The 15,120-nt window shown below is 42.0% G+C and overlaps 1 protein-coding gene across 9 annotated transcripts in view; it reads right to left on the bottom strand.

Annotated features, from left to right (window-relative positions):
* The window catches only part of fat1a (FAT atypical cadherin 1a), a 97,804-nt gene that overhangs the window by 24,603 nt on the left and 58,081 nt on the right, over positions 1-15,120 (bottom strand). For all 9 annotated transcript variants that reach the window (XR_533182.2, XR_014089768.1, XM_008403969.3 and 6 more), the window contains 6 exons: positions 11,615-11,890; positions 11,054-11,264; positions 6,393-10,466; positions 5,209-5,405; positions 4,951-5,104; positions 2,102-2,335 (listed from right to left, as the gene is read on the bottom strand). Coding sequence is in view for 7 of the 9 variants with exons in the window: in XM_008403969.3 (XP_008402191.2) it covers positions 2,102-2,335; positions 4,951-5,104; positions 5,209-5,405; positions 6,393-10,466; positions 11,054-11,264; positions 11,615-11,890 (5,146 nt within the window). In the remaining 2 variants the exon portion in view is untranslated. The remainder of the gene's footprint in view (positions 1-2,101; positions 2,336-4,950; positions 5,105-5,208; positions 5,406-6,392; positions 10,467-11,053; positions 11,265-11,614; positions 11,891-15,120) is intronic.

The following is a 15,120-nucleotide window of genomic DNA, read 5'->3' on the forward strand; positions in this document are numbered from 1 at the left end:
CAGCTTTGTGTACACCATTTATCATTTGTCTCTAAGGGGCCCCATTTGAGGCATGTTATTCACTCTGTCAGCAGTGCTGCTCCCCCCAAAAAAACGCGGGGGAAAGAAAATAGAACGAGGCAGACAGAGTTGATTCTCTGTCAGTCAACAATCTGAAACGGTCCTTGGTGCTCGGGTGTCCTGCTTCAGTAAACTCCGAAAGCAATCTGGAATGGCAGGTCCACCAGTCTCCGAGAAAGAAAATCTCAAAGTAATTCCAACGGCTGTTAAATTGGAAGGTTTTAAGCTCTCGGAGCCATCCATGTGTGAGCCTCTTAGTGATTGGCAATGTTTGCTGAAAGGAGGAGACGGTCGAGATAAATATGTGGCCCCCATGGTGATGTGCTAGGTAAATGGAAAATTGCAATCCTCCCTTTTGAGAATTTAGCCTGAAGAGAGAGAAATTTCATTAGAGTGTAATGGAGCTTTTAATTTCAGGGGTTGATCATTCATAAAATTTCACATTTGTAATCCTTCCCCCCGTGCCATTTAGCCTAATGCAGCTCTACAGCAAAAAAAAAAAAAAGGAAAAAGAAAAAAAAAGATAATAGGAGCCCAGTGAGTCAGCAGTGAGCCCAAATGAAGGCGTAAACGCCTTAATGGTACAGAATGATTTTCAGAGTACATTCACCTCAGGTTAGTGTTTCTTTGTGAACTGTATTAATACACCGCCTGCTAATTTGCTGCATTTGTGACTTTATTTCCTGCCAGTTAATTTTTATGGCCACAGCAGGAAACAAAGTCGGTGTACACAGGTTTATCTGGCAATTTCAGGCTCCAACAATTAGCTTGGAGCCATATTGAACTGTGGACGTTATGACAGATGCACCAGATTTTCTAAATACAACTTTAAGGCCAGTCATTGTGAAGCAGCAGGACTTGTTTGTTTTGAACCATTTCCATTTCGTTCCTTTAAAATTCCACTTAATTATTTTTATACTTGGTTTAGACCATTACGTATCAGTGTATTTACCCTGCAGAATGTTATAGAACATAAAATACCCAGATCTAATATATATTAGTGCTATTTTTTGTTCCAATTAATTCACTCTTATGAAATATGACAGGTTATTACTGAATCCAAAATTAGGGACGCACTGATCCACTTCTTTCCCTTTTGATACGATACAGATATTTGAGGTTTAGTGTCGGCTGATCCCGATTCGATACAGAAAACAGTGCTGTCGTGACTTCCTCTTTTTTAGGCACAGACTTAAATGTACTGACGTTTTGGCTCTAGGATGAGGTGTTCTTTTGGTAAGCTGTATGTTGCCTTCAGTGAAAACTGTTGCAACTTTGTTGCCATTCCCACTAATTTGGATGGATGGATCGAAAACTCTGGAATGGTTTGAATCAAAAAATTTTCCAGACTCACCCACACCTGGGAAATACTCCAGCTAAATTCTATAAATTTCCAGACTGTAAAGGAACACTTAAGTCATCTAATTATTAGCTTTAGGTATTGATTGTGAATCATTTCTCAACTCATGCCAGTTAGCCAGTTTTTTTTCCTTTTTCTTTCAGGCTTGGTTAAGGCTGGAGTCCTCTTAAATCTTTTAAAAATGTGAGCTACATGTGCTGATCCGGTCTCCTTCACGGATCAATGGAGATGGAGGAAGAAAATAGGGTCTTCCTAACCGTGACAAGTTCTCATTCTTACTTAAGAACCTTTTCACATTGTTTTCTGTTTAAAACAAGTCAGCCATGAAAATGGGGGAAAAAAAATGGGAAAAAAAAAAAAAACAGACAACTGACAATTTTCAACTGATTCATAAAACTAAAGTATGTCCTCTCATTTCTGCGTCTGTTGACCAGTGGCATCAACCATGGCCATAATCACCATGTGTTGCATCATAAATTTGACCTGTTGCGTGAGAATGTAAACCTCTATGCTATAGCAGGAAAGTAGATTCTAAAGTCAGGCCTAACTAGCCAAACTGTGCAATTTGCAATCACATTTTAAAAAGGGAAGCAAAAGCAAAGCAGAGGAGCTTAAACTCCCTCCCAGTGGAACATGATGGATTCAGTTTCTATTTGAAGCACAAAGAGGAATAAAGCTGACCTGTATCGACGTCATTCGCCAGCAGTCTTCCAACCAGTGTGCCGGTCTCTGTGTTTTCGAACACCGTGATGGAGTATGACTCGGATGAGAACTGTGGCGGGTTGTCGTTGACGTCCTCCACGGCGATGCGGATTTCGGCTTCACAGTATCGCCCTCCTCCGTCCACTGCTCGCATTCTGAACCTGTGCTCATCTTGCTCCTCTCTGTCAAGTGGCTGCAAGGTCTTCAACTCTCCTAGAGGTTAGAAATGCACACATGCAGGTCAGATTTGAGTTTGAAACCAGGGGTGGGCATTTATCGTATCATTTATGATTTATCGTGATAAATTTCTTGTCATGATGAAAATAAAGTTAATTTTAGTCAACATGCCAGGGATAATCCTCATCCTATTAGTAGTCTTTACATGCTAGTCACTCTATATACTAGGGACAACCCTCATGCTAATGTTAACCTTAAAATAACCATTTCACCTAATTTCAGATATATTAGCTAATTTCCATTTAGCATATTAAATGGAGTAGGTTAATTTAAGTCCACATATGCTACTGACAGCATTTAAGCTAACCTTAGAATTTTAGTTAATTTAAGTTTATTACTAATGTTTGTATACTGAGTAGAGTATGTCACAAGAAGTCATCATGCTAATGATACCCTACATGCCACAGCTAATCTTAGCATTTTAGCTCATTTTAACTTATACACTAACGCATACTGAGTAGAGTAAGTCACATGTAGTCAACATGCTAGTAATTCCCCACATGCTACTGGCTACATTTAACATAACTATGGCATTGTTTCTAATTTTCAGGATCAGATCACCTGATTAGGCTCTGACTGAAGCACACTTTGACAGTTTTCTTCAGAAATATTTTTTGTTACTATTTTCTCCACGGTTTATTCTACTTTCAGTACATTTGAAAACATTATTAAATGCATGTACAGTGTGCAGATTAGTGATGCAAATCATACTTTTTATGTGACTGGTGTTCTAAAGAAGCGTAGTACAAAAGAGAATGTTTTTCTAGAGCAGTAATTTTGTTTGTGGGGCTGTGATTGCTGTGCCATGCAGTCACGGGCATACAATTACCTGAAAAGAGAGACATAATAACTAGTTCTTATTGTAACAATAGCGTCACAAAATATCGTAATAAAACTCCAAGTTATTATCGCACACCCCTATTTGAAACTAATATACAAGTGGAATATTGAGCTTTCTTGCAAATAATGTAAAACTTTTTATCCACTCCTCAGCAGGTCAAGACAAAGCTTTAAAAAACTAATGGCTTTCAGGAGATAAGAGAGCAAAATAAATAAGTCACTGAAGTGCAGGAGGTGGTAGAGAAAGGCAGGGCAGGGAGAGGAGGGGGGGTAAACATCAGAGTTGGCAGCAGAGAGCAGCCTGGAAGTGTCTTGGGAAGCAGAGCAGCCAGCATTACCACAAGCAGGGTGGAAAACTCCAGAGCCTCTTAGCGATCATAATCAGCAATTCTCCTACTTGTCTGAGTTGTGAAAAAAGAAAAAGAAATCCTTCTCCACAGCAGCAACATTGAGTCCTGCCAGAAGACAGCTGGATGGCGTTTTCCTCTCATTCTGTCTGCGCGACAGCAGATGTGAGGAAAAGCTGCTCAAATCTACAGGCTTAGTTCGTTATTCTTCCCCTTCCCTTTACTCCGCACAGAATCTAAAATCACAGGTTGTTTTTGATTAACTGCTATTCTTTTTGGGGTTTTCTTATTTCTGCAGTTTGCTTTTCCAGCCTAACCAGCCAGATGGAACGTCTAATTTATTGTGGTTCCCAGAGGAAATAATTTGCAAGAAGTAAGGCAGACATTAATTCAATCTAAGTGTACTTCGCCTGTGTTTTTGTGCCGCTGAAAGCCCCAAAGAAGCACAGCAGGGAAATGTTCTGGGCCCTTTTTAAAAATGTATAAATAAAAAGTAAATAAATACTGGGTAAAACTTCCCAACCTCTTTTGGGGCTGACACTATCAGAGACGCACACTCACAAAAACAAAAGACTTTCCAAAAGAATAACAATTCTCACGTGGAGCGTCAACCTGCTGAGCTGCTTAAGGCTGAATAATGACAGACTTTAACACGGGTGTCTGAAAAACTGATCCCCGACAACCCAAAACCTCCACAAGAGGGAGAAAATCCCAAGAAAAACCCAAAATTAAATGTACATAAGCATAACTGTAAACTAGAAGAATGTTTTTCTTTATTGCAAATAAAATGTGTGTTTGTGTTCAGCCCTCTTTAGTCTAACACCACTAAACTGAATGCTGTGCAACCAGTTGTCTTTATAAATCAACAAATCCCTCAGTGGAATCCACCTGAAAGTAATTTAATCTCAGAGGAAACTGTTCTCTGATGGTCTCAACAATCTGATACAAGGGCAGAGGTTCATACTCCAGCAGGATGATGATCGCAAACACACATCCAGAGATACAATGGAATGAAAAGTTTAATTAAATGCATAATGGTGACTTAGAATGACCCTGTCAAAGTCCAGACTTAAATCCAAAAGACAATATGTAGCAAGATGCTCCATCTGATCTGACTGAGTCTCAGTTATTCTGCAAAGAACAATGAGCAAAGTTTTGTTCTTTACCGCATAAATAGAAGGGCAGAGGTAGCAAAGGCAGCAAAAGGTGGCAGTACAAGTGTAGCATTTGAAAACCATGTACACCTTCACTTTACATTACAATGATGCTGTGCTGCTGTGTTGGTACCACTGCCTCGTAAAATCTGTAACATTTCTTAGTTGTAATGTGACAAACTGAAGAAGAGATGCATTCATTCTTTTTTCTTCTTCTTCTTTGGTATTTGTCACTTGCACAGATACACACCTGTGTCTGAGTCAATGATGAAATATTCTGATCCCGCTCCCTGGAGCTCGTAAGAGATTTGGGCGTTTGAGCGGATGTCAGCGTCCGTGGCAGAGACCTGCAGGATGAGCCTGCCAGCCGGGGAGTCCTCTGGGACGCTCTCACTGTAGACGGACTGGAGGACACAAAGAGGAAGAGACATGGAATATTAAAGTGAGAAAGAAGCTCACGTCGACAGCAGGAAGTAACAAGCAACAACAAAGGGAAATCACTTTTTACCTTCTCACACACTGGGTTGTTATCATTGGCGTCCAACACCTTGACTTCCACGACAGCCTTGGCGGTGAAGATGCCATCGCTGGCAGTGATGTTTAGGAGATAATTGTCTGTCACTTCTCTGTCCAACGGCTTCCTGACAGAGACCTTCCACTCATTTTGCAGGTGCTCAATGGAAAATTGGCCAAGTGGGTCCCCTCCTGTTATATGATATCACACATACCTCAGTGATGCGTGACCAACAACGTAGAAGGAAGTAGACTCACTTCTGAAGGAAATGTTTCTAAACTAACAACAAGAAACCCAGAACAATTTGTTTCTTTGGCTTTTACTAGGTATAGCCTCAGTAGTAGATGTACGAAAAACTGTACTTTTAGCTTCTGCAGTAGTGCTAAGACAGTTTTCATTGTATGGATGAGATATCAAGCAAATTTTTGTTGCCTGAATGATAGGCAATTGTAAGAGTTTTTAGAGCAGGTCTTATGTAATTAACAGGTCGGTATCTTCTACCTGCTCTGTTTAAAACATTATTGTCCACATCTGTACTATAAAGTATTTTTTATATTTGCAAAGAGGCTTGTAGAATCTGGAGATAAAGCACTTTCCACCCATAATGGAACCTCATTAGGAGTGGGGTCAGACCACTGGAAATAGATGTTGACTTAGTCACATCCAACATGCTTCTCTTTGCTGCAGTTCCAAAAACCGAGAGCTTTGCTTAACCTTCCTTACCATCCTGCTCAATGTGCATGATGGAAAGATGAGTTTAGGTCCTGATCCAGTATTGTTTATCTTAGCTTCTGATTTTTCCAATTAGTGTGCTGACCATCTTCTGACTTATGAAAATCAATCTACAGGATTGGCATGTTCTCTTGCCTTCCCATTTTAAAGAATGTATAAGAGAAATCAGTTTCACTATCACTTTATATCAGATTAAAAACAAGCATTAGTTAGCTTTTGACTTGTTTCCCTTGGCAAATAAATTAATTCAAATTGAAATATGAATCGACTGTTTTCAGTGTGACAATATTACTATAAAAAAATCTCATTTCTTTTCACATTTCTTTACCACGGGTGACAATTGTCGTGTGTCGCACCATGACTTTTACACCATCATTATTTTACATAATTCCACTCTATGTTCCATTCGAGAAACACTGTTACACTAAGGGGGGAAAAAAACCCACCTGTGATGAAATAGTTCACTTGTTTGTTCATGTCTTCTGAATCCTCATCAGTGGTGCTGAGGATGGCGATCACCCCACTGGGCGGGGGGTCGTCCTCGCTGACCGTGCCTTTATAGATTTCTGCGGTGAATCGAGGCGGATTGTCGTTCACGTCGGCCACAGTCACCTCCACACTGGTGCTGGTAACGTGCTGAATTGCGTCACCTTGGTCGGTGGCGAGAACAGAGATGACATATTTTTCTGTTTTTTCACGGTCGAGCTCCTTTAAGGTGGTCACCCATCCTGTCTCACTGCTAACAGCGAACAGCTCAAAGATCTCCGGTGAGGTCTGCATGGGGTCCAGGCTGTAGACGACGTGGCCGTTGGTTCCGGAGTCGAGGTCGGTGGCTTTGACTTGAATAACTTGGGTCCCACTTGGAAGGTTTTCAACAGTGATAGCCTCATAAGGGTCAGCCTCAAAGACTGGTTTGTTGTCGTTGACATCTTTCACTTGGATATTTACATTTACTGAAGCAACTATTTCATAAGTTTCATGCTTAGTTTGAGCGAGCAGAGTTAGTTGGTACCACTTGGCCGTCTCATGGTCCAGTCTTTTCTCAAGCTTCAAGGCTCCAGTATCTCTGTCAACAACAAACACTTCATCCTCATTGCTCTCTGGAGTGCTGCCTCTCACGAGGCTGTAAACGACTGGCTGTTCGCTTTCTGCCTGAATTATATCTATTTCTGTTCCAATAGGAAGATCCTCAGCAACAGTATGCCGATAATATGGTTCTGCAAACTTGGGAAGTGGCATCTCTGGTGAGACAATCCTGATGTAAACCTGGACAACTGAATGTCTGGGTGGATTCCCAGTGTCCTTTGCCTTTACAAAGAATGCGTAGAGCTCGTTTTCAAGTCCAATCAGGCTTTCTTTGGTAACAATGACCCCAGAGGTTTTGTGAATTTCAAAGTTCTCCCCAACATTTCCAACATCTGCTTCAATGGAGTACTCTATGTCAGCGTTACTTCCCTCATCTGTGTCTGAAGCAGCAATTTTGAGCACAGTTGTTCCTCTTGGGGCATCTGACGCAATGGTGGCTTTGTACTCAGCTGCTCTGAACTGTGGCGAGTTGTCATTTGCATCTGTGACAATTACATTGACGACACAAAAGCCTACTTTTCCACCGCCGTCTTTCGCTATCAGAGATATGGGAATTACCTTCTCAACTGTGTTTTCACGATCAAGACTTTGAAGGGTGAAAATCTCTCCTTTTCCATTGATAGAAAACTTGTCTTTAGCTAACTCGTTGACAATGTGGTATGTGATCTGGCCGTAAATCCCTTCATCGTCATCAGTTGCCTCTGCCTCTGCTACTAGGGTGCCAACAGGTGAGTTCTCAATTACCTCTACCATATACTCAGTCTGGAAAAAGGTGGGGCTGTGGAAGTTGGCCCCAATCACTGTCACCATAACAACAGCTGAGTTTCTAAATACACCATCTGACACTGCTACGGTAAGATTGTAAAAAGGCTGCATGTGTGGCCGACGATGGTTTGAAATGACGATGGCACCGGTCTGCTTGTTGATAGCAAAATTCTGCTCTTCATTTCCAGCTATAATCGAGAAAACAAGCTTTTTTACATCTGAGCTATCAGCGTCAGAGGCTTGGACCTGGCTGACGAAATGCCCGCGTGGGGCTAATTCACTGATGGTGGTTTGGTAAGCGTGCTGAGTAAAAACGGGAGCGTTGTCATTCAGGTCTGTAACGTCTACCGTCACAGTGATGTCACTTATCAGAGCTGGGACGCCGCCGTCTACGGCCCGGACTCTCAACTTGTGTTGCTGGACTTCTTCGTGATCGAGAACTTGACTTGTGGAGATTATTCCAGACTCACGGTCAATAGTAAAATAGTCTGAGCTCTTCCCTCTCTCCTCTACCAGCTGATAAAACACTTCCTTGTTGTTGCCAGTGTCAGAATCTCTGGCAACCACCTGCAACACCGATGTGCCAATAACAGCAGCCTCGGAAATATTGGCATAGTAGGAATTTGACAGGAACACCGGGGCGTTATCATTTACATCTTCCAGAATGATATCAACAAACACCTCAGAGTGAGCTCCGGTCAGAGAGTCTGTGGCCCTGATGTTTAGTTTATAAGCAGGATGTGTCTCAAAGTCTAAAGGCTGAATTACGTGAATGACCCCAGTGTTAAAATCAATCGAGAACTGTTTGAAAGGGTCTCCTTCAGAAATGGTGTACACGATGCGAGGCCCCTCTGAGTCATTGGCTTGCACATGGAGCACAGGGGAGTGCAGCTGAATGTTTTCAGGGATTTCAATGCTGTAAAAAGTCCTCTCAAACACAGGCATCGCTTTGTTCACCACTGTTATAGGCACTTCAACTTCAGCTGACAGAGGAGGTTTCCCATTATCCCTCGCCACAACAACGAGAACAAACTTTGTGTCGAGTGAATCTTTCTCAAACTTCTTTTTGAGCAGAATTTCACCAGATGGGTGGATGTCAAAGTGATCCTCAGGCTCTTTTAGGGAGTAATGGATGTCTGCATTTGGGCCTATATCTTTGTCCACTGCTGTGACCTGTCTAATGACATGACCTTTCTCAGCATCAAATTGCACCAGGGCATGATAGGGCAGGTTGACAAACATCGGTTTGTTGTCATTTACATCTTCTACGGTAACAGTAACTAAAATGTGAGCAGTTTCCTCTGATTTCTTCTCTTCGGTGACCTCAACGATGATGTCATAGGAGTCCTGAGCTTCTCGATCAAAAGGAATCCCAGTGGTTGAGACGACTCCTGAGGTGCTGCTGACTTTAAACCTGTTGTCCGGGTTTAATATTCTATAAAACAAAGGCTCATTCACTTGGTTCCCAACAGCAGTGATAACTGCAAGCGTTTTCTTCTCAGAGGAGTTCTCTTGAATGTAGGCTTGGTATGACTCCTGAGTGAACTTCCTCTTGTTCTCCTTGTTTTCCTTTACAGTGACCTTCACTGTAGCTGCACTGGCAAATCTACCATCAGAAACTCTGACCTTTAACTCGTATCTGCTCCTGAGCTGTGTGATGTTCTGGATGGAGATGATGCCCGTGACTGGATCAATTTTAAACTTGTCCCCTATGTTTCCCTCAGAGATGGAGAAAAGCAGTTTGGAGTTAGGCCCAGAGTCTAGGTCTGTGGCATTCACTTGAACTACCTCTACTCCTTTGTAGGTCGGCATGATGATGGCCGCCTCGTACAGTTCTTGGCTGAAAAGGGGAGGACAGTCATTAACGTCAATTACTTCGATGGTCACATTGGCCGCCGTTTCTGCAAACAGGCGAGGCATTCCCAGATCATGAACCTGAACTGTGAAGCGGAAAACGCTTCTCTGTTCATAGTCCAAAGCCGCTGTGCTTCTGATGGCTCCAGTGCTTGAGTCAATGGCAAAATAGTTATGAGCAAAAGGCTCAACGATTTGATAAATTAGTCTGGCATTTTGGTCACAGTCTGCATCAGAGGCATGGATGACAAAAGGGGTGTTTTCATGAGTCAGCACAATGCTGTTGATGGAGGCCAGCTCACTGATTACTCCCTTGAATTCCCTCTGACTGAAGACCGGAGCATTGTCGTTTTCATCCTTCAGATGGACCAGAATGGTGGTGTTAGTGCCAAGTCCGGCCATGTTGGTACCCTGGATGATGAGCTTGTATTCAGACATGGTCTCGTAATCTAAAGGCTGCTGCGTTACGACCACTCCTGAGTTTGGGTTGATGTCAAACACGTTGTGGACGTTGCCTCCTTTAATCTGGTAGAAAACGGAAGACTGGCTGATGGCTGCGACCATGCTCACAAAGCTTCCTGGAGGGGCTAACTCGCTGACCTCGGCAGAAAACTCCTTTTTAGTGAATCTGGGGGCTGCGTTGTCAGAGACTGTAACAACGATGTTTACGGTGACAGTAGAGGATAATGGCGGCACTCCATTATCAGAGGCTTTTACGACCAGTTCAAATGCTGATTTGCTGTTGCAATCAAGCTCTTTGGCCACTGTGATTGTCCCAAGAACAGGATCAATAGCAAAAGAGTTCCCAACATTTCCTGCAAGAGAAAGAAGAAATGAGACACTCAGCATGTTGTACCAGAAATTTACATAACTGTCAAGTTATTTGGTTGATCAGCATTAATTCAGCAACAAGAGAGACAATTACTTTTTACACAGGGCTAGCTTTGCTTGAATAGTAGTTTTTCTTTCATTCTAAAAACCTGATTTAAACAGTTTTTGTACTGTTTAAATCAGGATTCAAGAGACAAAAATGCAGCAGCATTGAATCTCCAAGGGGGCGAATAGTTGCTCACAGCCCTGTCTGTCACAACAAGTAAACCATCTCAGCTATTTCAAACTTGCATGTCTGCAAACAAAAGACAAACAGCTGCTTCTTGAAGCTTAATGTAGGAGAAACACACACTCTGGAGAGTCTTTGTACAAAAACTTAGAATTTCCTGCTCTGTGCACACTGTTTCATTCATGATCAGGATCCAGTAGGCTCCATGACTGATGACTCATGCATGTTTAATGAGCTGATTTCATTTGCTTTGTTTTACAAAGGAAGCTTTCTGCTATCCAACATTAAATAAAAGAAAAACTTGGAGGAAGTGTGGCTCATTAGGATGCTGTGGCGACATACCGGACTCAATGCTGTAGATGACTTCTGCATTATAGCCCTTGTCTTTGTCGAGAGCAGTGACCTGCAGCACAGCTGAGCCGATGGCAGCTGATTCAAACACCCGGCCAGTGTAAGGCGTCCCTATAAACCAGGGTGCATTGTCATTGGTGTCGTCCACGTCAACAATGACACGGACAAGATTCCTTTTGACTGGAATGTCCTGATCCCGAACCTGAAAATAAATGTATATTTAAAAATAAATCATAATAAAAAGGAAAAAGAAGGGGAGGAAAATAGGAAAGTATGAGATAATCTGGGTGGAAAAAGCCACCTAGATAACAGGCACTTTATATATATATATATATATATATATATATATATATATATATATATATATATATATATATATATATATTATATATATATATATATATATATATATATATATTTTTTTTTTTTTTTTTTTTTTTCATTTTTGGCATAGTAATACAGCCTCAAAATAACTCAGATCAACCAAATGTAACAGGACTATTTTCCTTTCAGCAAAGATGTGCTCTTGTTAATGTTCCAGCTGACTCCTACCATCACAGTGAGGATGTGGCGATGCATGGTCTCGTGGTCCAGCCGCTCTGTGGTGAACAGGATGCCCGTTCCTGGGTCCAGCCGGAACTTGCGCAGGCTGAAGGGATCGGTGCTGCTCAGGAGTGTGTAGGTCAGTTTGTTTTTCTCGTCTCTGTCCACAGCGCTGATCTGCAGGACCTCGGTGCCCGCTGGCTCGTCTTCAGGGACGTTCACAACGTACACCTGCTGGGTGAACTGTGGCCGGTGGTTGTTGGTGTCAATGACCCGGATGAGCACCTGAAGGAGTAAAGCAATTGTATTGTAACAAATAAGATGGTCGGTAAAAAAAATCTGAGTTGACTGAAAAATAGTTTGGACTCATACTTGTATAGAGTTTTATCAAGTTCGGAGTACCCCAAAGGACTTCGCACTACAGTAAGTCATTCACCCTTTCACACACACACACACACACACACATGCACGCACGCACGCTGAGTGATCATAAGCTTATGTTCACACTTAAACATAAGAGTTAAAGTTAAAGTTTCTGCTACATTTATTAAAGAAATGGTAACTGAAATGAAGCAAGCATTTGCACGAGGCTTGAAAGCGTTTTCATAGACCTTGATGTTTTTCACAGTTACATAGTTTTCAGAAATTGTCACAAATCAAAATTTAGGGAGTGGCATGCATTTGTATTCACCCCTCTCAATTCTTGAAAACATATCTGTGGTGGAAAACAAACAGTACAATATGGCGGTCACATCAAGACCAACATGAAACATCATGGTGATAGAATCAAGCTGTGGGATACTATTATTATTATAGCAAGAAAGGGGAAGATGGATAGAGCTGACAGGAAGACGGATGGATCAAAATAGAAGGCAATGCTGAAAGAAAACTTGTTAGAAGCTCGAAAAAATGTGACACTTGTGTGAGGTTCATCATTATGCACTAGTTACTGTTGGCAAGTCATAAAGTTCCCCCAATGCAGCTTTGTTGGTAACAAAGTAAAAAGTGAAGAGTCCAAAAGGTTTGAATATTTTTGGAATTCAAAATAGATTTGACTAAAAATAAGTCACCAATCGACAGGCAGATTGGTGATCTGCCTGTCGATCTCCAGCTCCATTTATCCCTCATTCATGAAAAAGACCCTGAGATACTTAAACTCCTCCACTTGGGGCAGTATCTCTTCTCTGAACTGGAGAGGGAACTCTACCCTTTGTGACGACCATGGCGTCGGATCTGGAGGCACTGATCCTGTTCTCAGCTGCTTCACAGTGGAGCGAACCGCTCCAGTGAAAGCTGTAGATCATGACCTGATGAATCCAGTAGGACCACATTATCTGCAACAAGCAGAGACTTGATTCTGAGATCACCAAAGCAGATCCCTTCAACACCTTGACTGCATCCACAACTTCTGTCCATAAAGGTTATGAACAGTGACCATTGCAACTTTGACAGAGTCCAACCCTCAGTTCAACTTACACACCGCAATGAGGACCAAGCTCCGGTTGTACAGGGACATAACAGCCCATGTTAAAGGGCCTGGTACCATATCTCACACAGGACTCCCCGAGGGACTAAGCCAAATACTTTCTCCAAGTCTTAAAAGCACATGTAGACTGGTTGGGAGAACTCCAGTGTTCTTTCTCTCCTCACATAAATACATTCTAACTTTTGTCATTATAATGGCCCAGATATCTGCATCGATACCTCAGACAGAAAAGCTTTTAGTGAACACCACTTGATTCTAAACAACAAAATCAATGCATCAATAAAACGTCTTGATGAGTTGCAAGCTTTGTGCAGAAGTGTTTATTAGAGAAAGGAATTTATGAGTCAGACTAAAGAACTGAGGAAAAGTGAAAAGGAAACTAATAGTTGCACAAAAAGATTTATTTCATTATGTTTTGATGACTAAAGGAGTCAAAACATGCTTATATGTCTTTGTTAAGGATAAATTGATGAAACAGCATATACAGAATCTTGTGAAAACATAGGACACCACACAGCAACCTGCAAGTTTTCTAACACATTTGGGTATATCCAATTTTAATATAAATTATAAACAAAAAAAAAACCCCACCAAAACCCCTCAAATGTCTCAAAACTTAATGTGAGGGGTGGGCCAGATATTTCACACATGGATGTCAAAGACTGGTAGATAACCTCAACCAACAGATTTTAATCTCAGCGATGCATCTATGAAGTTCAACCAAAGGGTCAGTCTTATTATTTCAGAGTAGTTGGTCCTAACTTTTTAACCCAGTTCGGAAACAAATTATGATCAATAACTTGATTGATAGTGAGTACCACAAGAGAGAATTTTTTTATGTAAGTGAAATAAAACCGCATTCTATTCAGATAGAAATTGCGATTAGGTAAACTTTTCTTCATAAAAAAAGATTTTTCACAACTGTTCTAACTAGCTTTTTTTGTGCTGAAAAATGTGTTACTGTTTGAGCAATTAATCTTTTGCTCATTCTAAACTAAAAATCGAACGCCTGCAAACTGTAAAATTCCTCTGAGAGCATGTTTTATCAACACCAGCCACTCGTCTACTGGACTTCCGACAGAGGATTACGGAGAGCTGCCGGAATGCCATCTTTGCTTCCCAGAGCAGTGAGGGGCTTCCACCCATGCCAAACATGGGGAACAAAGGGATCAGCCGAGATTAGACACCTGCATACCAGACACCAGGGGGTGATGCCATGTAGGAAAACCGTTGAAGCCGAGCTGCAAGGTGCCGGCTCGGTGGAAGCGGGGCTGTCCAGGACACAAAAGCCTTGAACAGGTGGCCGCTCACTAGGTAACCAGGGTTTGTCAGATCTCTGGTCTAAACAATTGGCCGTTTGGTTTGTGGCGCTAAGAGTGTTTGTTAGTCATTGTGAGCTGATACAAGAGACAAATATAGCCTCAACCTGACAGGACTGATAACATTTACAATCTGCTGTGTGCTGTGATGTTGGCATTGCTACTGAGGCCCACAGATGTCATCTTGCAGGGGGAGCGCCGGGATGCATGCTGTCTGTCAGAGCCGCGTTCTGGCTGCACGCCACGGCTCCTCTGTTGTAAGCAACCCCATATCAAGCTGCTAATCGGGACGTGAAATGTTAAAACAAGTGCGTTTATTCTGAATCAATGTTAACTCTGAGGAAGCAAACAGTGTGACAATCTGGTCTCACTCCAAGCTCGACTTCTGATGTTGGGCCAAGCGATGTATAGCGCCAGATCCCTGGTGTCTCCAAATCCACCTTTTCTACACGTGGAGCATGCACCCAACCTCCCACCCACACCAAAACAAGCACATCAATTCTGCACTTTTACATGTGCCTCCACACAAAAGAGGCTATACAACAGTTCTCAATGTGGCCAGCAAAAGATAACGCCTTTTTTTAAAGCAAAGAAGGGTGGAAAGAACTGATAGTGCTGCGAAGAAGCTGAAAGGAGTGAGACCTGGTCACCTCCATCTACAATACATCTATCTACAGTGCATTATAAAGTCTCACAAAAAGCCTATTTAC

The sequence above is a fragment of the Poecilia reticulata genome, chromosome 1 (genome assembly GCF_904066995.2).
Source record: "Poecilia reticulata chromosome 1, P_reticulata-male-v2, whole genome shotgun sequence".
NCBI lineage: Eukaryota > Metazoa > Chordata > Actinopteri > Cyprinodontiformes > Poeciliidae > Poecilia > Poecilia reticulata.